The sequence below is a fragment of the Carassius gibelio genome, chromosome A7 (assembly GCF_023724105.1).
Source record: "Carassius gibelio isolate Cgi1373 ecotype wild population from Czech Republic chromosome A7, carGib1.2-hapl.c, whole genome shotgun sequence".
NCBI classification, from domain to species: Eukaryota; Metazoa; Chordata; class Actinopteri; order Cypriniformes; family Cyprinidae; genus Carassius; species Carassius gibelio.
Genome location: NC_068377.1, coordinates 2,697,312 through 2,723,356, shown reverse-complemented (window position 1 = coordinate 2,723,356; position 26,045 = coordinate 2,697,312). Strand labels below are relative to the sequence as shown.

At 34.5% G+C, this 26,045-nt stretch overlaps 1 protein-coding gene across 8 annotated transcripts in view; it reads left to right on the top strand.

The window, feature by feature from the left end:
* LOC128016417 (adhesion G protein-coupled receptor L3) overlaps nt 1-26,045 on the top strand; it is a 251,076-nt gene that overhangs the window by 63,019 nt on the left and 162,012 nt on the right. For all 8 annotated transcript variants that reach the window (XM_052600902.1, XM_052600898.1, XM_052600897.1 and 5 more), the window contains exon 2: nt 4,371-4,563. In XM_052600902.1, the coding sequence (XP_052456862.1) occupies nt 4,494-4,563 (70 nt within the window). In that variant the 5' untranslated portion in view covers nt 4,371-4,493. The remainder of the gene's footprint in view (nt 1-4,370; nt 4,564-26,045) is intronic.

The window sequence follows — 26,045 nt, the reverse complement described above, 5'->3', positions numbered from 1 at the left end:
GGACTCTGTCCTACATTCACACACTCACACACACACACACACACACACACACACACACACACGCACACACACACACACACACACAAACACACACACACACACACACACACACACACACACACACACACACACACACACACACACACACACAGAGATGTGAAGAAAACACATGCTTGAAAATGTGTGACAAACTTCTGTCTGATTTGATTGCTGCCCAAATTACACCGGCAGAGCTCTGAGAAAGAGAAAGACTTCCAGCAGTTTTTAACAAGTGGCATAAAGCCTGGTCTGTTATGCAGCTTCTGAAATGCAACTAAACTCACACAAGAACGAGGAGAACATCAAAGACCTGCTGGTTCAACCGGGACACTGAACCTGCCCTGATATCTGATATATAAGAGAAAGCGTTATGAAAAAAATGAATACGTGACAAGAAAACCTACATAATCTTTTATTTTTTTTATTTTTTTTTATTTTTTATTTGTATTATTTGTGTGTGTATGTGTGTGTGTGTCTGTGTGTTTGTTAAAATAGTATTTAAATTAGGATTTATTTTGGTTTTCCATAATAAAAATAATTTGATAAGAAAAAATTGGCATTCAATTTAAACCATTTTAAATGTAAATATTTTTTACATGTTGAATATATTATAAACAAAAGAAAACAAACGAACAAACAAAAACAATATAAAATGTACATGATGAATACAAAAGAAACTAAATAAAAAAAGGAACAATAATAAAAAATTTGTAATATTAAAATAAACGAATTAATGAATTAAAAAAATGCAACATTTCTAATTTGTAAGTAGAACTACTAAAATTACTAAAACTTAAGCTGAAATGCAATAACAAATATAATTAATAATAATAATAGTAATAATAATAATAATAATAATAATAATAATAAAATGGCCTAACCACAGAAAGCTACTGAAACTATCAAAATAAAAGCTAAATCAAAATATTAACAAATGCTATAATAGTATGTACAAAGTAGTAAAATAACAGTGATTTATTACATAAAAAAAAAAAAAAAAACTATTTTATTTGTCACTGCCTGAAAAAACCTTAATTGTGGGAATTGCATAAATGATGGAAATGCAATTGTAACTATCGATTCCAGTGACATTTCTTGACATGTTTGTGTGAAATAGTGTCTGCAGACAATCACATACGTCATCTTACTGAGGATACAGTTCAATATCTGAGACCGTCACAAAGGATACACAGTAATTAGGGGGTTCAGTGTGTGTGTGTGTGTGTGTGTGTGTGTGTGTGTGTGTGTGTTTGTTTAGTGGAGTGTTTGCCAATAGGTTGTATTCAGATCAGTGTTGTGTTTGCATGTGTGTGTGTTTGAGCATATGTTTACACTGGTGAGTGTGCGACCTTCAAACGTTTCCTGTGGTAATTTTAAGTTGAAGAAGATCCAAAGCTGGTTTCTGAGTTAATGAGGACATTTCTGGCCCGATAGCTTCCCCAGACTGGCGCCGGGCCTCGGCGGAAGCAAGATTCATTTCAGTGAACATGGAGATTTTGTTTTGGAGAAAGAGAGAGCGAGTGTGAAAGAATTGGCATGAGAGGTGTAAGCGCACGTGATAATTTCTGTGAAATCTCACCCTCATTTATAGACGTAGCGAAGCTGCAGCTCACGATGCTTGTTTGTGTGTGCATGCGTGTTTAAAACATGTTTATCGGTTGCTTTATGTGGCTTCACGCTGTCTCTGTGTGTTCAGTCAGAGCTGTTTCTCTCTGAAAGTGCGGTTCACTTGCCGAGCGAAAAGCCCAATGCACTCGCTGACGACAGGGAATCAGGGTTCAAAAAGGCCCAACGATTGCGCTGACACTGGGGATTCAGGCCTGCTCCTCTGCTCTGATTGGCCAGTTCCTCAGTCACAGTCTGCACACATTACTGATGATGCATACACACTATAACACACACACACACATGTTTGTTTTTGTGAAAAGTGGGGACATCCCATATGTGTAATGGTTTTTATACTGTACAAACTGTATATTCTATGGCCCTACACCAACCTTACACCTAACCCTAACCCTCACAGGAAACTTTGTGCATTTTTACTTTCTCAAAAAAGCTTGTGTGTTTGTGTGTAGTGTAGACCATAGTCTCATTCAGTTATGATGCCATATATACTCACAGAATGGCAGCGAAAGAAATATAAACGAGAACACCAAAAGACAAACAGCTTAGCATCTATACACACAATCACACTGCATGCAAGAATGCATATGACAGAAGCTTTGCGTGACACAGGTGTTCATACACACAGCTTTGTGTTGAGGGATTTTAGTGTGTGTGTGTGTTGAATTGTAAAGCAGCTGAATTGGTTCTCTAAAACAAACGTGTTGTTTCACTCCTGAATCTCCATATGTACACAATAAGGATGTTATCGGCTTTAATTTATAATCTTTCCATCTGTTTATTTTTCTTTTAATTTATCTCCTGTGCTAGAAATTACAGCTAAAAAAAAATTCAATAAAGACTGCTTTTGTGCTAAAGCTACTTATTATTTTAAAACATAAGTAACATTGTTTTTTTAAGTGTTTTAAGTACCATTATTTATTCATTCATTTATTTATTTATTGTTTATTTGTTTGTTTTCATTTTAGTTAACTTAATGGTTTAGATGGTCGGTCTCAAACCTTACACTAATTTTATCTGGCTGTTCCTGCAGGGCATCAGCAAAACTGTGATTAGATATTGAGCGGCAGCTTTTATCATCATGATCATATGTATTAGGCAGGGCTGAGTATTAAACACTGAGTGCATGAACAGCTGTAAACCTTACTGTCACACCCTTATAACATCACACACATCTCACCTATCACCTAATGTCCTCTAGTTCCACAGATGTTTATGAGTGTGGAACCGTATGAAATCATATTTCCAGTGCAGTCTTCAGTCCAGTGTTTCCTTGAGAAAAAGTTGTAAACTTGATTGTATTGATTAAGATGACTGAATAATAAATACATGAGTTCAGAAGAAGTAACGTGCGGTCGGTCTGGAGTTGACAATAAAGTTGTGCGTGTGTGTGCATGCATGAATTTTTGTATGTTTGTATGTTTTTTTTATTTTTTTTATTTTAGTTTAAGATTTATTTATTTATTTATTTTTAAGCAATTTTGAAATATTAAAAGAAAATATCTTCCACGATAAAATAAATGTGATGCAGCCAGTAATAAAAAAAAAAACAAAAACAAAACATTGTAAACATTAAAGGAACTGGCATGTGTGCATAACAGTGTTATTATTGTCAACTAAAAGCTATTTATTTCTCATTTGTAAGTCGCTTTGGATAAAAGTGTCTGCTAAATGATTAAATGTTAATGTATTTATAAGTGAGATAAAACAGAAATAAAATAAAATAGCAATACTGGATATTAAAAATAAATATAATTAATACATTTAAAATGTGTTTGTTTACATATGGAGTGGGTGAGCTAGAGAGAAATAGAAAACTTTTAAGTTTAAAAAAAATATATATATATATATATGTTTAAGTACTATGTAGAATCAATAAATATTGAATGTATACATTTATTCCTAATAAATTTAAGAAAAAAAATAATAACATTAATAAAAACCTTAACTGAAACCATGACCATGTTATTCATAGCTACATTAGCTATGAATAAATAGTAAATTAGCATTTACTTTTTCATTTTCAGAGAGAGAGAGAGAGAGAGTGTGGGCAAGAGAGGTGTTTAAAGGCTTGTTTGTAACCAGGGTTTATCTGAAAGCTCTCACAATGCACTTCCACAAGGCTTTAAATCTATAAAAGCGTTGATGTGTGTTCTGCTTCTGTGACATGCCGTCATTATATGCCTGTTATGATCATCGTTTGGTGTTATTTCCTAATTAACACTAAAGCAGTGGTGCAAAGCATCATGGGACAGCACTTCTCAGTTCCCACACAGACATGTGGAGTTATTTAGTCTTCCGCTGCCTGCAGGAGAATGTGTTGACCTTATAAACAGGGTTTTTTTGGTTTGTTTTTGTTGAGTGAAAACGTCCTTGTCAAGTGACCTTTGACCCGGGACGGTCCATCACTGTCATCGGCTGTCAGAACAATCGCCCGCTGCTTCTGGGAGACAGTGTTGTTTCAGACTGACACATCGGACATACGCTGCTGGTTTTGAATAATAATGCCACAGAACTACGATCCATAACACTGAATTATTGAAATATGGGAAACTAAAAAGTAAACTTCAACTTATTTCAGTTAGTTGACCGTTAATGGCAAAAACACAAATTCAAAATGTATTCCAACTTTTGCGTTTATGTGTGTATGAGTGAGTATTGGCCGTTGACCACTGAAACAGTAGTTTCTTCTCTTTCTGTGTTCATAGGTGGCTTGAGAATTGTTGGACAGAAAGAACCACTGAGCTGCAAATCTTGAGTGAACTCGCTGCATACTCACCTAACCAATCAGCTGGAAGGGGAGGAGCCACGCGCAAACCAGCCAATCCAGAATGAGGGGCGGGGCCATGGGAGTGTTACAAGTGCTGCTATTGGCTAGTGTGCTGGAGCCTGCGACTCTGGGTGAGTCTTATGCTTTCATTGTAAAAAACACCACAAACATAATATGAATATGAATTATACGAAATGCAAAAGGCAATATTTGATGCTAATCGAATGTTGTTAAGCTAGCAGCATGATCGTGTAATAAGCAAATAATAACACATATTGGGGAAAATAGTTCATGTGTGCCACTAGATTGAATTTCTTGTGTATTAGTGTAATATAATAATGCATTAGTGCCTTGAAATGTTTCTAAATAAGCTGTTTAGAATCTCAGCTTGATTATGTTGCATACTTGTTTTAAGGGCTCTTAGTAGTGCACGCAGAAATGTGGCTTATGTAGGCAGTTTACTTATATTTTGGGGACAGTGTAAACCCTAATGTTTGATTCAGAGAAACCAGCTTCTCTCTTCCTTGAATAGAAAATGACCATAATGGGCGATTAGAGGTGCTGCCGTCATTACAGAGGATATGAATGTTGGACAGAGAGGAACGTAATTGTAATAAAGCAGAGCAGGAGAAGTAGGAAAGAGGGATTTAGAGAGAAAATTAGAGAAAATAGCATTAGGTCAATCGTTTTTTATTTACCATTTGTTTGTGGGTATCCATGTTATAAGGCTCGACTAATTAAAAAAGCGAATGAGCTGCGTTGTTCCTTTTTTCCACTTGATATGCAACAGTCAGAAAAACACAAATTGCCCCGAATGCTCTGACAGATAGACTTAAAAGCTCACACACATCCACCGATTCGACCGTCTCCAGCTCTGAACTGCTGTAAAGCAAAAAGAGAAGCAGCGCTCATGTTTTTAAAGGCTGGAGATACTGAAACCTACTGCTGTAATTAAATTACCTGTGGGAGTGTTTTTGTCCTTCGTTGAGGAAAGAATCATTTGCTGCTGAAGCTTTCCTAAAATACTGATGTCTACAGTGGTTTATTGTTCACATTGTACATTTTTATGAGGAATTTGAAGGACGAATTTGTGTGCTATGTGACTGAAAGTCTCCATTTGGAAGTAAAACATTTTTTGGTAATATTGTAATTCTGATATATATATATATATATATATATATATATATATATATATATATATATATATATATATATATATATATATATATAAATAAATTGAGAAATGTTTCTTGAGCAGTAAATAAGCATATTATGATTTCTGAAGATCATGTGACACTGAAGACTGGAGTAATGCTGAAAATACAGCTGCGCATCACAGAAATAAATTACATTTTCGAATATATTTAAATAGAAAACAGCTGTTGCAAATATTTCACAATTTCACTGATTTGCTGTTTTTTCTTGATTAACCCTCTGGAGTCTAAGGGTATTTTGGGGCCTGGAGAAGTTTTGTCATTCCCTGACATCTGTGTTTTTTTCCTTTTCTTATAAATATCAAAATGGGTAAAGTCTAATATCACTGTAATCAGCACAAACTGGGCTATAATAATATGTGAAATGCATGTATGTACATGATTGTATTTTTGAGAAAAAAAATGTTATGCATGGTTAGTGAAAAACTAAAAATGTTAAATCACTTGAATAAGGCAATAAAACACATACATAACATTGGATCCCGGGACTGTTGAGAACTGGAGCTAGTAACCTGGATTTTTATTTTCTAAATTATGTGAAAATCATCTTGTTTACTCATTCACAGAAAACAATATATTGATTTAAATTTTCTAAGACACTTTTTGTTGGTAAAAGTCATATGCGAGTAGGCGTCAACTATCATGAATATCATTGTGATTTACACCTGAGAAGACAAAGGCCTGCATAATGAGCTGCATAATTAGCTGCACAATGAGCCGCATAATGAGCTGCATAATGAGCCGCATAATGAGCTGCATAATGAGCCTCTCATTCAGCTGTGACACTGAGAGTGAGGAGTTACAAGAAAGAATGTGACAATAAAACAAATCTATATAATTTAATGTTTGTAGTTTATTAAGAATATATTTAATTATCCTACAACATAATTTAATATCCAGTTGGGGGAGCAGTTAAACAGTTTATTAGGAACAATCAAAGCTTACTTTCAAACTAATTTTTTGCATCATTACTCAAGTCACACAATCCTTCAGAAATCCTTTTAACAATCTTATTTTCTACCAAAAAAAAACATTTATTATTATTATTATTATTATTATTATTATTATTATTATTATTATTATTATTATTATTATTAAAGATTAAAGAGCTGAGAATATTTTTCAGGTTTTTTAGGGGGGATAAATTAAAAGAGCAGCATTGTTTGTTACAGTTACATTTATTTGTTACATTTCTATTATTTATATCAAGCTTTTGAATGGTATAGTAGTGTATATAGTTATTGAAACTTCATAATATTTCACTTGATTATACATTTAGTCAGGAATTATCGTTTGGAAAAAGTCTAACTAGTAAAATGTTTACACGTTATTTGAAGACTAGTACAAGTTTATAAATAAATAAATAAAAAGAGACTTACTCATGTTTATGATCTCTGCTGAATAAATGCAGTCTTGATGCGAGAAAGCATCTTCTCTCAAAAACATAAAAAAAATTAAATAAAAAAAATCCTAATTATTGCAAACTTTTGTGCACTTTTTCCTACTGTCAGGATTCACTAAAGACACACAGTGAAACTTTAAGAAGGTGTGGACATAGTTATATTTTATGGCTGACCTTATTAAATATGAATCTGTAGGAGTTTCTATTTCAGATGCAGCGTTACGGGAGATCGAATAAAACAATGAATAAAACAAGCGCAGTAGTTAATTTACTGGTATTTGCTGCATTGTTTAACACACATCGTGACTGTATTGTGTATTTGAAGTGTGTGGATGGCTCAAAGGTGAATGGATTAGTCTTCATCAGGTATTGAGTCTCTACAGTCCTCATGATGTCTGTGTTAAACCACAGATTAAAGTCATGTTTGAGTTTACAGGCAAATAAAGATGTTCTCTTAATATCCCAGGATAATCCCAGACAATCTCTCACTTACTAATCTACTTAGAGATGAGCGCAGATCCTGTATGCGTCCAGGTCCAAACCAACACTGTCTAATGGTGGTTATGTGCTACTATTTTTGTTTTGGCAAATCTGGGATTAATTCATATTAATTTGTACAATTTCATTTGCTCTTTTTCATACAATCTGTTTACGCTCCACTGACAGTTATGTTTAAGGTTGGACCTTCATGCTTATGTTTTTCCTATAAATCTTGTATTTGTATTAATTGCAATTTATATTAAATAAATGGTCCCACTTTATATTAGGTGGCCTTTACTACTATGTACTTACACAAAAACATAAGTACAAAGTACTTATTGTGTTCAAATTGTATTGTAAAACACTTTTGCTGCTGTTGAGGTGAGATGGGGTAAGGTTAGGGAGAGGGTTGGAGGTATGGGTAAGTTTAAGGGTGGGTTAAGGTGTAAAGTATGGGTCAACAGTGTAATTATAAATGTAATTACAGAAATTAAATACAGATGTAATGACATCTAGTTATTTTTTTTTTTTAAATATAAGTACAATGTAAAAACATGTATGTACACAATAAGTACATTGTACTAAATTATTACTTTAAATGTAAGTACATAGTAGTTAAGGCCACTTAATATAAAGTGGGTCCAAATAAATAAATAAAAATGAATTCAATTCATAAAATGAGGTTTGGGTTGCACAATCACACAGTGTTGGAGAATAGACTTGCTTTCTCTTTGAATTAAGTAGTTTAATATATTAATAATTAAGTTATATTAAATAATTAAGTAGAGTTGGGGTACTCGAACTTGGACTCGGACTCGAGTCCGGACTCGAGTCCAATTTTGAATGAACTCGGACTTGTCACGCACTCGGGTGAATTTGTACTCGGACTTGACACGGACTTGAACATTTTGGACTCGGAAAATATTCCGAGTACAGTCGAGTCCACGTCATGTGTAACAATAAAACCAGCATAAAATTGAAATGATAAATTAATGAATGTCTCCCCTTCTGTCATTTTACTGCACCACACCGGCAGGCAGAAGTCTCCTGCTTGCAGACGAAACACACGCACCACTCACTGGATATCAATGTGGATTAGTGATGGGAAGTTCGATTCTTTTCCGCGAACCGGTTCTTTCGGACGGTTTGATTCAATAAACCGGTTGAAAAAAAAACAGTTCACCGGATACATAATCCATTGCGATTTATTTGTTATTAAATGAACTTACGTTTCGTCAGAGTGCCGTTCCTTCAAGCCCTCGGTTTACCCGCACTCATTACATTAGCACAAAATCAGTTCAGAATCAATCACCAAAAGAATCAGTTCGGTTCAGACGCGCTGTGAGTCATTCGGCTTCATGCTGAATCACGAATGCGCAGTATCATCAGCTCCTCGGTTCTCGAATCGGACGCGTCCGAAAGAAACGGTTTTCGGTTCAGTTTACTGATGATCTGAAAACTGATACAACCGGTTCTTGACTCGAGAACGAGAATCGCTCAAAACCCGGGTAGGAAAATCTGACAGGGTAGGATAAAATGTCAGGACACCGGCACGTGCTGCAGTTCAGTATCATCAGCTGCTCTACTCCTGTTCAAACTCAGTTTGTGAATCTGTCATCATTAACTATAAATACAGTACAGATATTTCATAATCCCTTATTCATATTAAACATGTCTTTAGAGTCTTAATTATTGTCTAACTTCCCTGAAAACCCCTTTGGCCCATACATAATCTACAATATACAGATTAGAAACATGTAGCCCCGATCTTAAAAAAAAAAAAAAAACTTATATATATATATATATATATATATATATATATATATATATATATATATATATATATATATATATATTTTTTTTTTATATAGTTTTATCACACTTTCCGATGTTTAACAAAATATTTGAAAAATTACACGCATGCGCAGTATCATAAGTTCATCGGTTCTCAAATCGGACGACTCCGAAAGAAACGGTTTTCGGTTCAGTGTACTGGTGATCCGAAAACCGATGCAACCGACTACCAGAGACAGCAGCAGCAACCAACAGATGCTGCACAGCTCAGCATTGCAGGATTTGCAAGACCAGAACTGACCAAACAAGCAATGCAACTTTATGATGCAAGTTCTCCAAGACAACAAGAAATTCATAATGCCATCATTAAGGATCTCCTCATTGGCTGCACTTTACCTCTGTCAAATGTGGGGGAGAGGCATTAAATAACTGAAATGTCATCTTTAACTGGAGGACAATATAGTGTGATACAATAATAAAATAGGTTCATTTGTATTTTCATGCACTTGTAATACAATAAAACCTTTGAAAACTTTTTTGATAGGAAACTAGTTAGGTTGACATAAAATAAAAATGTTCAATGGCAATGACTAGATGTAACAGTGGTATTTTTTTTATTACATTTTTATATTGCCATTGGTTTAATGGGTTGAAAGGTTAAAATATTAATAGAATGTAAAAATGTACAATACCAATTTATACTCTTTTTTAAATTAATTACTTTCTGGACTCGGGCGGACTCGACTCGGACTCGGCCTTTAAGAACTCGGACTTGAGTCCAACTCGGCCCCTTTTGGACTCGGACTCGGACTTGGACTCGATGTTTGTGGACTTGGTCTTGACTCGTACTCGACAAAGGTGGACTCGGACCCAACTCTATAATTAAGTTATTATTATTATTTTTTATTAATTTATTTTATTATTATTTTTAAGACTTAATTTCTCATAGCATTTTCCTCCAAGTAAATGTCTTGATGTAAGAATGGTTAGATATTTGGACTGAAAAAATAAATAATGAAACAAATAATGAATAATGAAATGGTTTAGCAAATTATTGCATCCACGGACTGTGGAGAAAAATGGTTGTTTTTAAAAAGATTTATAAAGAAATATATATATATATATATATATATTAGGGCCGGGACTTTAACACGTTAATTGAGATTAATTAATCACACAAAAAATAACGCGTTAACTAAGATTAATTAATTACAGAAAAAAAAATTCCCGCATTTTTTATAACGTATTTTTGCACCGCGGAACGTTTCTCACTGGATGAGTTTCGGCGGACCGATTATACTGAAGCACCAACTAGCGTTCGCATATCACTGCAGCAGCACATCGAGCCTCAAGTATCACCTCAACGCAAAACATATAGCAGCTAGCGAGGACTTTACACTTTATGTTGAACTATGTATTATTTTGTTGGTGCAACAGTTTATGTTGAACTCTTTATTGTTTTGGCCAAGGTTATTGAGAGTTGGACTTAGTATGTTATGGCCTCTGAAGCAACAGAGAGATGTTTTCTAATAGTCCGGGTTTCCAATGTTCTGAATGTAATTGACAGTATTGTGTTTTACTTAAAAAACACTTTACAGAAGGTTCCAGCACCTTTATGCTTCCTGAATTTCTGAAATGTACTATTTCTAAATTGTTTCTAAATATGCTATTGCTACACTTAATGGCAAAAATTGCACTGGTCTGTTAGACTTGGTTGAACAAAAATAAACAATATTTTGTTGCTTAAGCTTATGTATTCAGTCATTATTCAATGGTATACAATAAATCCATGTGAAAAAAAAAAAAAACTTCACCTACGTAAGTTACATATATTCCTTTTCATTTTTCTTTATTTTATAGTGAAACAAATTTTATCAGATTTTTTTTCTTCCTTGGTTTAAGATCACACTAGCTTAATTTAGACAAATATGCACATTTTAATTCATATATATATGGTAAAAAAAAGAAAGATCCCTTTTTCTTTAATGAATATATATATATATATATATATATATATATATATATATATATAATATATATGTGCTTTGACTGAACCAGTCACACATGAAGGAACAGAAAGGGACATAAAGTGTGTGCCATTTAACATAAAATACACCTACTATTAGAGAGAGTGTGTTTGAAACTCCTCAAACATCTCGACACACATTCGAAGCGTATGGTATCTGGATGGAGGATGTAGTACGGAGGATTCTGAGCTTCAAAACATTTCACACAATCCAAATACAGAGACCAAACAGGCTTTTTTTCCTTCTGTGGCAGTATTTTCACGGTAGATCAGTGTATGTGCCGCACACAGCAGCAGTCGACAGTCTGAGGAAGGTTTAAAGTCTCGCACACACAGACAGGAGGATGTGTTTAACAGCCAAAAACATCCTCCGATGCATATATACACAGAACAACAATTAATAACTAGGGCAGGTGGACTGTCGGCTTCTCGTGTAGACATCACAATGCCCGTTCTTATTATGTGTGTGTGTGTGTGTGTGTGTGTGTGTGTTTGACACATACCTCTACTCGCTCTCACACACACATTGAATGAATAACCTGAGCTTCTTCATCTTTCCCATGATGCAACCCTGAGGAAACTCAGCGCGTCTGAAGCAGTGTGTGTTTGTCTGCATTCTGATGTCCCTCAAAACCACAAAACCCTCAGCTGGGCTTATATTAACGTATTTATCGCACGACTCTCTTGATTGAGAAACATCAGCCGCTGAATACTGTGGTCATGTGATTTGTTATGGGATTTGTAAAATCCATCACAAGTGACAAAAAGTGTTACAAAAGATTTGTAATGTTTGCAAATGACTCATCATTAATGCATGTAATTTCAAACCTATGTACCTTTATTTATACTGTAAAAGACAAGAGAGGGTGTTTTTTGTTGGTTTTCAGTCCATAGAAGGTCAATGCAGTCTAATTCTGTTTTAGACCCCATTGACTTTCATCGCATGTGCAGAAACGTGCTCCCTGGTTTACATTATCTCTGGTCTCTAAATAGACTATAGATCCAACTCGCACGGATATACCAAGAGAAATGATCAAGAATAGTTTTGTGTCAGTCAGGATATTTTTGACGCTCTTAATTTCTTTGTTCGGGGACGGTTGTTAATAGCGTGAGAAGTGTCTAATTAATTTCACCGAAGCTCTCCCACTTCTTCTCTTCATTAGTGCATTTTAAAGTTATTTTGACTCCAGGGATTTGTGGCTATAATAGTGTCCGCTTAACAAGATTAACGGTTAGAAACAGTGCTCGCGAGCGTTTAACCGGCCGGTGCTTAAACTGAGTTCATTCTGCTCATCTACGGCTCGCTGGAGACTCGTTCACAGAGAAACCTGCAGACACAAGCCAGATTGCACCCGCATGTGGAAAATACTGAGGGCGTCAAGAGCTCATTTAGAAACATTTTCTTGTAATCAGTGGTTTTGAAGAGCCTAGGAAAGAGGGAAACTTTGTTTGCTTGGATCGCTGCGTTTCGATTCGTCCCAGCCGTGTGATTGGAATAAAGGATTCATAGCAAGCACTATGAATAAATGGCCTTTCAGTAAACCTGACGGAGCGCATATTTATTTTTCCATAATGCTATGCATATGTGCATATCTGAACAAAACACGCCAATATCGGTCTTTAGAAAGTAGAGGAAAAAAAACTGAAATTGAATTTCTTTTTTTGTAAAACATGCTATTTGAATTTGAAACATTGATGTTTTTTAAAATAATAATTATTAAAAATAAAAATAATAATAAGTGTAGTTTGTGGCAATATTTGAAGTTAGACCATAATTTTGTTTTTTTTTATTAATTTTTTTGTTTAAAAAATTTAAGTTTAAGTAATATTGGTGTCTTATCAATTTTATTAGTTTTTTTATTTTAGTTTTTTTAAATGCTTCATGAGCATTTGACCTTTTGATTTGAGTAAAACTAGCATCACATAACATACACGGAACTGTAAAAGTATTCACGTACACGTCAAAATAAGAGTCCGGTTTAATTTAAAGACAAGTATTTGATTAATAGAATTAAATGTAACCATTAAAAAGGAGTTGAGAAAAAAATTAATTTCATAGGGCCCTAAAAAAGTAAAGTAAAGTAATAAGTAGTAAAGTTACTTTTCAAATGCAGTAACTAGTAAAGTAATCTCATTACAATTTACAGAAGTAACTAGTAACTAATAATTTTTTTCGAGTAACTATACCAACACTGGAATAATCCTGCTTACTAACTGCACATTTTTAGGGATTTTGTTGTGTGTCATTTTTATGTATGTATGTATTTATTTATGTATAGTTATTATTTATTCTTTATTAGTATACTACTTCAAGTTGATGAGCAATGTTGGTTCCTATAAAGAAAATAAGTTAATGTTTTTTTTATATATATATAGTTTCAGTTAACTATAATAACTTGCTACAGTAGCAGGAAATTATTTTGTTGTGTGTTTTTGTACTTTTTATTAGTTTTTTTTTTATGTTTATTGTATGTATTTATTATTAGGTTTGGGTTGTTGTAGTAGTTCAAGTCTGTGAGAAATGTTTCCCCCGCAAGATTTTAGGGTTAGTCAGTGGAAGGAGACTCTCGATCTCTTGTTAGTTTTCTGCTCGTGTAACACATTTGAATGCCTTTGCGTGCGAGTGTTTTGTTTGTTTTCTTCATCCTGCTCGCCGACTCACAATTGGATCTTTGAATCTTAAGTAACTCCAGTTACAGTGAGCCTGAAGAGCTGTGAAAGCAGGACGTTTCTTCGGCTTCCTGTGCGAATATGTGCAAACAGACACGTTTTGTGTGGAGAAGTGTGCGATTAAATTAAACTTGTACCTTTATTTGCATTTCAAAACTTTTTTTTAGCACTTTAAATCTACTTTGGATGTGGGAAATAGCAGCTTGTTTGTGTGACATCTCTCTCGTGGTCACACACACACACTTAGGTTTGTCGTACTTGTCAAGTGATTGCAGAAGGGTTTTTTTTCTTATGCAAAGAGAAACGACAGCTGTCACACTCACACAATTTCCTTATTTCTCCTCTGCTTCTGTCTATCCGGATCGCATTTGCCTGGCTTGTATCTGGAGTCGTTTTCCCTGGAAATCTTTGTCAGTCGTGGTGGTTAAATGAAGCTGTGATTGTGTTAGCAGGCCGATGGCTGCATGTTTTAGATGACTTTATTAGCCCTACAGATGCAGGATAGCTTACAAACATGCTGTCATGTTTGATTATATCATGGAGCTGATCAATATTCAGCATATTTGCAGATTTCAGGCTCTCTGGAGTTTAGCTGGATGAAGCAGGGATGCGATTTTAGGTTTCCAGTGAATTATGTTGTCTGTGCGCAGCTGTTTCTTACATTTAAAGCATTAGGAACGGAAACAGAGTGTAATAGATCAGAACGTGCCTCAGGAAAATAGAGGAGGATTTAGCTGGTAAAAGCTGCATGTATTGTGACTTTGTGACAAAGAATAACAAAATAAATAAAATAAAATAAAGGGTAACACTCTACAGTAAGGTTAAATTAGTTAATGTATTAGCTAACATGAACAAACAATGGACAATACATTTATTACCGTATTTATTCATCTTTGTTAATGTTGATGAAAATACAGTCATTCATGTTCATTCAAAGTGCATTAACTAATGTTAACAACTTGTGATTGTAATAATGCATTAGTACATTTTCAAATTAACATAATCTACTATTAATAAAAGCTGTAGAAGTATTGCTCATGCTTAATTCATGTTAACTAAAGTAGTTAACTTATATTTACTAATTAACATTACTGTTAAGTGTTACCAAAATAAATAAACAAATAAAAAATCTAATAATGTGCTAAGAAGAAGATATTATAGTATTTTTGTGTCTTTGTAATTATTATTTGATCATTTAATCTAATGATATTACTGATATTATTCTTTTTATGTTTTATAAATTTTTATTTATTTTAGTTTATTTAGTTTTTGCTATTTATTAAATGAAAACGAGTTATGTTGTACTTGTAAATCAATTAGAATGGTTAGAAGACAGAATTGTGATTCATATATGTACAGATTTGTTATGTGCACCCCTAGTTGTCTCTTCCTCTTGTCTAAAACAGCACAGCATAGCCTCGCCCCTTTGTTGTGTGTTCCCGAGGGCGGGGTTTGTCTGGGTTCATGACATAATGAACCTAAGAAAAAGCTTGTTGTAGTCCCTTACCATTCATTTTTGTAGGCATTAAACTGCCAGAATTTTAAAAGACGATATCTCTGTTTGCATTGAACTTTCAGCGCTGCAACTTTGCAGATTTGTTTATTCTTAAACAGGAAAATTACTACTAACTTACGTTAAAAAAGTTAAATCGCAGTCAACCACCCTTTTAACTCTTTCTCTCAAATTATAAATACATAAATAGATATTGATACCAGTAAATGGTACCTTCATTTAGTTTAATCAAACTTTTGTTGATTTTCTTTTAATTTAGTGGTGACATAAGACCCATGTGTGGGCGTGATTTGGTATCATATCAGGACACAACTCTGTATAATGACATGGGTATGACACAGGTATTACAAGGAGAGGGTGACTTATGAGGACATAACCCATGTCCCCATTTTTCAAAATGCTTATAAATCATACAGAATGAGTTTTCTTGAGAAAGTAAAAATGCACAACATTTCCTGTAAGGGTTAGGGTTAGGGTTAGGGTTGGTGTAGGGCCATAGAATATGCAGTTTGTACTGTACATAAACCATTACGCCTATGGGAAAACAAACGAAAACAAACATGTGTGCGTATGTGTGTGTAATACATGTGTAAAATGTATTTGTTCAGTAAAGCCTGAGGCAATGGAGCACAACAGTCAGTTTGTCCTGCACTGTTATTTTCATGTCCTCAAACATACAAAAAACGGACGCATGCACACACACGCACAACCTTATTGTCGACTCCAGACCGACCGCACGTTACTTCTTCTGAACTCATGTATTTATTATTCAGTCATCTTATTCAATACAATCCAGCATACAACTTTTGCTCAAGGAAACACTGGACTGAAGACTGCACTGGAAATATGATTTCATACGGTTCCACACTCATAAACATCTGTGGAACTAGAGGACATTAGGTGATAGGTGAGTTGTGTGTGATGTTATAAGGGTGTGACAGTAAGATTTACAGCTGTTCATGCACTCAGTGTTTAATATTCAGCCCTGCCTAATACATATGATCATGATGATAAAAGCTGCCGCTCAATATCTAATCACAGTTTTGCTGATGCCCTGCAGGAACAGCCAGATAAAATTAGTGTAAGGTTTGAGACCGACCATCTAAACCATTAAGTTAACTAAAATGAAAGCAAACAAATAAACAATAAATAAATGAATGAATCAATAATGTTACTTAAAAAATTTAACTGAAATAAAATATAAAAATAACTTATTTTATTTCAGTTAGTTTCCAATGCCACATTTAAAATTTTCATTTTGTTTAACTTGAAATACCACAATAACGAACTGAAACTAAAATAACAATTAATATGAACTATGTAGACATATTTAAAAACAACTAAAATTTGGAGAAAAAAAACAGATCTAATTCAAAATAATTATGTTTCCAAATAATAAGTAGCTTTAGCACAAAAGCAGTCTTTTTTTTAGCTGTAATTTCTAGCACAGGAGATAAATTAAAAGAAAAATAAACAGATGGAAAGATTAGAAATTAAAGCCGATAACATCCTTATTGTGTACATATGGAGATTCAGGAGTGAAACAACACATTTGTTTTAGAGAACCAATTCAGCTGCTTTACAATTCAACACACACACACACTAAAATCCCTCAACACAAAGCTGTGTGTATGAACACCTGTGTCACGCAAAGCTTCTGTCATATGCATTCTTGCATGCAGTGTGATTGTGTGTATAGATGCTAAGCTGTTTGTCTTTTGGTATTCTCGTTTATATTTCTTTCGCTGCCATTCTGTGAGTATATATGGCATCATAACTGAATGAGACTATGGTCTACACTACACACAAACACACAAGCTTTTCATAATCATAAGGATTACCTCAATTTATGCTCGCTCTTTTCATGCTAATAGGACACAACTTCTGAGCATTAATCTTCCTGACTGCCAAATTCAACACAAACTCATATCCAGACCAAACCTGGTTTTGTTTTGTTTGTGTGTTAGTATGTGTGTGTGTGTGTGTGTGTGCACTCACTCTAAGGAGCAACAGACTAGCGCACTGTCATTTGTGTTTAGTGAACTCTGTTTGACAGATTGGCACTTTTTCCATTCATTCTGAAAGCGGTGGAGCAGAACGGATTAAGAGATTCTCCTGCTGAAAAAAAAAAAGAGCTCAAACTGGCCTGTGGTGGTTTGCTGGTCTTAACTTGCCACTAAGCTGGCCTATTTTGGTAAAGAAAAAGAGGAAATGTGCTTAGTTGTATTGAATGTGCACTTGTAATGTAATTCAAATCTTTAAAGTATATTATTAAGAAACTGTTCATGCATATAAAGTAACATTTATGAAATACGTTAATTTAGTGACTTAAAGAAAGACACTTTCATGACTGTTTCTTAACACACTTAAGTACACTTTTTAAAAAGTGACCTTAAAATTAAAAGTTTCAATTTGAAATACATTTAACAACAACGTGCACTTACACTGATGTGTTTGATGGATTGTAAAGTACATTTAAAATAATTATGTTTTAATAATCTTTCATGCTTTTAGTAAAGTCAGTGCTAACATACTTAAGCGCATGCAGTGTTATTTTAGTTTTATTAATGTGCTGTTATATATATTTTTTTTTCATTTATTTTCAGTTTTATTATTTTTACATTTTCTGTTTTCACTTAAATTTTAAAGTCTTTTTTCCACGTGTTTTTGAAAATATTAGTTTATTAATATATTAAGTATTAGTTTATTTAAATATTCATATAGTTTACTGTGCTAGACTAACTGAGACTTGTCATGGCACTTGTATACTGTTGTTGTTCTCTCGTTGGTCTGATTGCTTCTGTTGTTGCCATCCGAATTCGCTTTGGATAAAAGCAACTGCTAAATGATTAAATGTAAATGTAAATGTAAGTTGAATTGATAAGTTTTCGTTTATTTAGTTTTAGTTATTGCAGAACTGAAATGAGAAATACTGCTTTAACAGTTAGCTGAAATAAAATATTATTATTTTATTTTATTTTATTGTATTTCAAGTAATGTAGTTAATCTAGTTTTAGTTAACTATAATAACACTGAGTACATTTAAAGTGCTAAATTATAATTTTAACTATGGTTTGTTGTTTGACATTACATTTAAAGTTAATATGTTAAGTGCACTATGAATGATTGCAGCTGCATCATTACAAATGTGTACCTAAAATTACATTTATATATAGTAGAAATTACATTAACGTATTTTTTTTATCAGTACATTCAGCAGTAGTTTGACCATAATGTACTTTAACTCAATTATGAAATCAAGTTAATTGTTCAGCTAAGAGCATTTAATATACATTTAAACTATAAAATATTCTCATTTAATTCTAAATAACATGCAGTTATGTGTCTGAAATCATTACACTCAAGTGTGTTATTTTTAAGTACTAATTAATTTGGCAGTAAGTGGTCTTTTTAAAAGTGTGCTAACCTGTGCTTCTTTTTCACTTTATTATAAAGGAACACACATACTGACAAAATGCACTGAAAATCATTACAGCATCTGCAAAATCTATTAATGTAAATATACAGTAGATGGAGCAGAACAGAAGTGCAGCTACAGCTAACACTCATTTAACACTGTTAGGAAATGAACATTTCCTCTTGTAACATATAACCCAAGCATGTGACGCTCCGATAATCAGTGTGTTCCTTAAGTTTGTTGTCTACACACACACACACACACACACACACACACACACACACACACACACACACCATCTGACACTTTCCAGAACAATGCAGACAGGTCCGCATGTGCTCTGGCCAACAAAAAGCCTTTGTGAGAAAGAACAATAGGTGCATATAGTGAAGAGAGGATTAAGAATTTATCAGCTTCCTGACACTTTCCGCTGAGAGAGAGAGAGAGAGAGAGAGAGAGAGAGAGAGAGAGAGCAAGAGAGAGCGAGGGAGCGTGTGGAGGGGTTGTTGAAACTTGATCCGCTCCCTCAACATGTCCTTGTTGCTTTTGGTTGGAATTCATTGCAGCATCTAACAAAAGTGACTTGTGTTTCAAGCAGTCCTCAGGTGAGCAGTTCGTAACACTGCTGTCGCTCTTCGAGCCTGTTATTCTTATTTTACTTAAATAATATGAACAGCTGCAACTTTTTTATCCCTGTGGTGTAAACCCACCACACTTTGCCTGTGTTAAGGGCCTGTGGCTAATTGGATTTTGTGTAATTATGAGATGGATGGGATGTATGGTTGCCTAGCAACTAGTGGTTAGATGTGCAGTGTTTAGAACGTCATGTCTTCTTCATTGGAGCAGGAATTTTAGAGTTTCATGGTGAATGCATTTGCTTCAAGGACACAAGTTATAAAATGCATTTATTTATATAACCGTTCTCTTCATTAACACCTTGTCAAATGGATCATCTCTTATAAGTTCCTTGGCTTTTATAAGTTTTGGAAATTTAAATGTATTCGTTTTAGTGGATATAAAAATGGAAATGTAACCCACAGACCCCATCCATCCTCTTTATTGTAAATAAAAATACTATAAATTTTTTTTGGGATAATTCTTTTTTTTGATGAAAGCAATATATTTGAAAATAAAGTAAGCATTTTGTAAAATAAGCATACTGTCTTACTTAATTCTTACCATATATAACATTAGATTTCTGTTGACGTAATATATTATTAAATATATATATATATATATATATATATTTATTTATTTATTATCAAAATTTAAGATCCTGCATCGGTATCAATCATTTTAATATGATTTTGTGTAGCAAAGAACTGGTCTTAAAAAACAAACAAACAAAAAAACCCTATATATATATATATATATATATATTAGTGCTGTCAATCGATTAAAAAAAATTAACTAATTAATCGCACAATTTTTTAAAATTAATCGCGATTAATCGCAATTAAAAGACTGAAACTTTTTGGATATGTAAATGTAAAATGTAAATAATTAATGTCAACTCAAGACAAAGAAACTATTTAAATTCAAAATATGATTGTTTATTGGAATTTTTGTTTAACTTGTAACACAGATTTTCTCATGTAAACAACATACCTGCAATAAACCATCAATATCCTCCAAATTAACTGTTGGCTTGAAAGCCATATTTATTACAGAAATAAAAACACAGGCATGTAAGTACCATTTGAATTTCAAAACAATCAATGCCAATAAAAAACAAAAATGATTTCCATGTTGAATTCTAAGTGGACTGCAAAAACATTCCAAAGTATAGTCATTGCCAGTGCTTTAAGTTGGCCGGTACACACCGGTACTCAGTACCGCCACTTCCAAATATAGCTCTTGAGCGTACCGCCACCTCTACATGCGCCCAGAACGTGCTTGTAGCGTACCGGTACGCTCATTTGGACATCTGTTTTAATAGAGGTTTTAATCATTTACCTGCACTGCCGATTTTCAAAGCGCTCTTCACAATGCAAGCTTCCTAATTAATCCCACCCAGAGCAGAAACTACATTACCCATTCACCCTTAAGTTATACAAGTGAATAGCGCATGTGTCGCTTTTCCCACTGTTAAGTGTCAACAACTCAACGTGGCCGGAGAAGGTGTGTGAAACTCGTTGTGAGTTATACTAAAGCAAAATCTTGCGTATTTATTGTCTGATAAACATTAAAAACTGTGTGCGGAGGTTGAGTCGTCCTGCAGCCCCCGCTGGCTGTTCATTGGCTGCAGCATCTTTTTTCTAAGTTCTAAAAAAATACCGTAGACGGCAAGGCACAAATTTAGATATTCATTTATCTAATTAATCTAAAGCATATGCACAAAGACAATATGATCTTTTTGTCCCCTTTTTGTTTTAAAGCTTGATGAAGAGAGAGAGCGCAAGTTGCTGCAGCTGAGGAGGACAGTGATGCACGCGTACAGGAGTGATTGACAGTTCGCGGCACTGTGTACAAAAAATACGTAGAAGAGCATGAAGAGTAATCCGGAAGAGTTTTATACTGAAACTTTCCGTCTAAAAGTCCTTCCTTGGTCTTATCCATATTTCTTTGCACGTTGAACACACATAGGCCACAACTGGAAATAAAAAAAAACTGCAACCGCGTTAATTGCGTTATTTTTTTTTAACGCGTTAAATATTTCAAATTAATCGAATGCGTTAACGCGCTAATTTTGACAGCACTAATATATATATATATATATATATATGTATGTATGTGTGTGTGTGTGTGTGTGTGTGTGTATGAATATGACAGCCTTGAGCATAAAGCTTGTAATGTTTAAAATGTCTCCCTCTTGGTTCTTTTCTCTCTTATTCCTGCTCTCTTCTGTTTGGCCTGTTTCTTCCTCTCTCTCGTCTCGGGGAGTCCTGAATTTGTATTTTAGTGCCTCTTTTCCTTGTTCTTCTGAGCCATAGAGGCAGGAAAGGGCTTGTCAATTGACCTGTTGATAGATGAGGCTCTGAAGACTTACGTTGGAGCCACAGGCAAAGCAAAGAGCCATTAGGAGTCTTCAGTACTAAACAAGCACAAATAGACACAAAGCCCCCAAACACTTTTACATACCAGACCGAAGAGAACATCACTTACCGCATTCCAAACAACAGTGGAAAGATGTATAGATTTATTGGGCAGTAATACACACCATCCCTCATTCATGACATATTCACATGAGCAATTGTGTGGCTGAACGCACTTCATTAGTTTTGGTATTCTTAGTTAATTAAGTGTAGTTCACTGACTGGATATTTTAATAAAGTGTTGAAATGTGAAAAATGGACCTCCAGCACTGTGGGGAATGTGTTTGAAGATCATTCAAGATCTTCCTTGAGATATTCGGTACAAAAGCTTTCCACATGCGTGCATCTCCGCCGCTCCTCCCAGAGTTCCTTTCAGCAGCAATTTGCTTAGTTCTGCCATCTCGTTCCCAGCGAAACCAGAGAGAGTTGAGCTTCTCTTTTGTTTGTTTCACTAGGTAATGCTCCATTTCCATTGTGAGTCATTCCTGTTTGGGAGTTTTAAGCCCCTGAAAACCATCAGTCATCACGTGGATATGGAAGCAGCTTCACTCCGTCATCCTGAATCTAAAACCTTGTCTGCATTTTGATGACAGATTACGAAGAACTTTTTCACAATGTTAATAAAGTAAATGTATACATTTCTACCTTATCAGATGCTTTAATTATTTTAATTTCATGTTTTCAGTTTATGCAATAATATTAAATGTTTCAAAGGATACTTATACATTTTTAAAAGCGACCACATAAAGTAAACTTTACATTAACTGAAAAAAATGTAAGACTCCTATACAGTGTGACTTAGTAAATGTAGATTTTATAAGCTCGTTAATGATTGGCTGTGCATTATTGCATTATGATAACATTGTTTTATACACACATATATATATGCTGTTGGAAGAGTTGCTAGTGAGGCCAGCAGGGGGTGCTCACCCTGAGGTCTGTGTGGGTCCTAGCGCCCCAGTGTAGCGATGGGGACACTTTACTGTCAACAAGCACCATCCTTCGAATGAGACGTTAAACCGAGGTCCTGACTCTCTGTGGTCAATAAAAAATCCCAGGATGTCTTTCAAAAGAGTAGAGGTGTGACCTCGGCATCCTGGCTAAATTCGCCCATTGGCCTCCGACCATCATGGCCTCCTAACAATCCCCATATCCACTGATTGGCTTCATCACGCTGTCTCCTCTCTGGCTGGTGTGTGGTGGGCATGTGGTGGATGCTGCACACTGGTGGTGGATGAGAAGATACCCCCTGACTATGTAAAGTGCTTTGAGTGCCTAGAATGCTATATAAATGTAAGGAATTATTATTATTATTATGGCGTTTTTTATACATTTGAACATATATTCACATAGAAAACTGTTATTTTAAATAGTAATATTTCACAATACTGCGACCAGAAGCGAATGAACAGTAAAGTAGTTATTAGTCATAACAATAACTGTACATTTTTGATACAAACTTTCGTTTGCAGTGGTTAATGTTTGTATGTGATCTAAAGTGTAACTAGGCATCATTAGACAGAGTCATTTGGTCATTTATCAGAGTTGCATGACCATGACTAGTTGCTGTATATTTGATTACTCAATTCTTGTATTTGATTATGCATGCCTGGCGATGGAGAGCAGATCCAGATGTTGCAGTTCTGCAGTGTTGTCAAAGTCATCGGTCATGCTGCTTCAGCCTCATAATGAAACAGGAAAGCACGTTCACATGGCAACATGGGAAGTTAAAAGAGATTGTTTTGCACGAAACGAAAATTACTCCAAACCTGTATTATATATTTTTTTATGTTTCTTGCATGGAACACTAAACAATTCTGTGGCCTGTGGCGACATTTCTGCAAAATGATATTATGTTGCTTCAGAAAACACATTTAGTTTTATCCGAAACAGATAAGAGTGAATCTCGCAGTTGTTGTATGCATTGTGGCAGTTCAGAAATTAAGTGGCTAAAGTGGTTAATGCTCTACCAGCTTGACCTTATTGATAGTGTTCAAAAGCAAATAAGAGGACAAAATCATGGACTGAGGTAAAAGTGTTTTGAGCTCGTTACAGTATTGTGCAGGGAGCTGTACGGAAAATACAATTCTTAATTCATCAGTAATCTTCCCCTGTAATCATAATTTATATGAAAAGTAATAAAGGTTGTTGGTGTTTTACTACCATTCGTGTTCATTTCAGCTGGAAACTGCAGTGAATTGTATGTATAGGTACATTTTTGGGGTTGTGCGGATGAAAGCTGATGGAAGGAGGGAAGAAAGGAATACAAGGTGGATAACAACCCCTTGCAACTAAGTGATTGAAACTAAGTGACCCACAACCTAAAAACCCAAGCAAAGTAGGATTTCACAGGCTCTGTGGTGTATTATTTTTATTTTGTCTCCGATTGGCATGCATTTTTCTTTTCATTTGGAAATCTGCTGGGAAACAACTGCTGTGTTTCTGTGCCAAGATTTTTGTTCTACTTTCATTTTTCTTTATTATTATTTATTTATTTATTTTTAAATCAGGAGGGATATCTCTGGTGCCCACATTCAACCCCCACCAGCCCTATTTCTCACCTCAAGCTTTCATTTTTCGCTCTCCCTGGGTATTCACTCTCTCTCATCTCTACAGGAAACACAGAGCGATTTATATTTATCTGTTTTTGTTTTCTAAGTGGGTCAGATTGGCTTGTCAGTGGCATTTTGACGTGCTGTGAAGATTTTAAACAGCAGCCGTTAAATCAGCTCACAGAGAGAAAAGAGTTACATGTACGCATGAAATCATTTTTAATTTACGTGTTGGAATAATTTCTGCTCTTCATTATGTAAGTAAATACAGGGGCTTTGAGATGTAATTGGTATTAATTCATGTCTTTGTAGCAGCAGGGATGCGAGGAAGGGTAAAAATACCAGCGGCATGATCAGTCAGCCAGAACAAACAGGGCAAAGATGTTTCTCATAAATCCCACATCATCCATGCGATTTAAATCTTAATTTTTATCTTCTGCCCACCTACTGAGGGTTACATCAGGTCACTCTGCTCATGTGTGTGTGTGTGTGTTAATTTATGCACACTTTTAGGTTGTTGTTGTTGTGTTCATACAGATAAGACATGATAAATACTTGAAATTATACTAAATGAAATATTGATGTTGATGCCATGGATAATTGCAAAACATGTGGGTTTAGTTATTATTAAATGGAACTAAAAACATTTAAATGCATCTTCATTACTTGACATCAAATAAACATAAAAAAAAAAATATATATATATACATATATATATATATATATATATATATATATATATATATATATATATATATATATATATATATTCACTAAATTATTATTTTTATTATTTATTGATCTTATGAAGTATTCTAATTTGTTGAGATGTTGGTTTTTGTTAAATGTGAGCCGAAATCATCACAATTAAAAGAACCAATGAATTAAACTACTTCAGTCTGTGTGCACTGAATATATTTAATGCACAAGTTTCACAATTTGAGTTCAATTACTGAAATAAATTAACTTTTCCTTATTTATTGGGATGCACCTTTATAATAACACTACTGTGTCCTTGCTGTGAAAAAAGACGTAAGAATCGCACCTGCCAAAGCGTTTTTTTATTTTTAGTTATTTTTTCTTGTGGAAATGTATATATCCATCAAAGTGAGGTTAAAGTAAACATGAGCTTATCACAAAGTCAAGCTGGTCTCGCTCCGCCAGCAGCTGACCTGAACATATTCCTTGGAACGAGTGACCGTTGACATCAGGATGTGGGCGTGGCTTGCGACACCACACACTTCAGAACCGTTTGACTTCATGCAAATCTGGCTTGAAGGCAGTTGAGCTCATCATCAGTCACCAGTCAGGGACCGCAGAGCAGTGTCTGAAGAATGGAGTTCCTGCCGTGAACATTTTTGTGATTTTATACATGATATGTTTCTGACCAAATGCAGAGACAGCATTAAGAAATTATGCATAATAGTTCATGTGGTACATTGTGTGTGTCTGTGTGTGTGGACACAGAGGCATATGCATTTTTACCACAGATGGATGACCACAATGGAA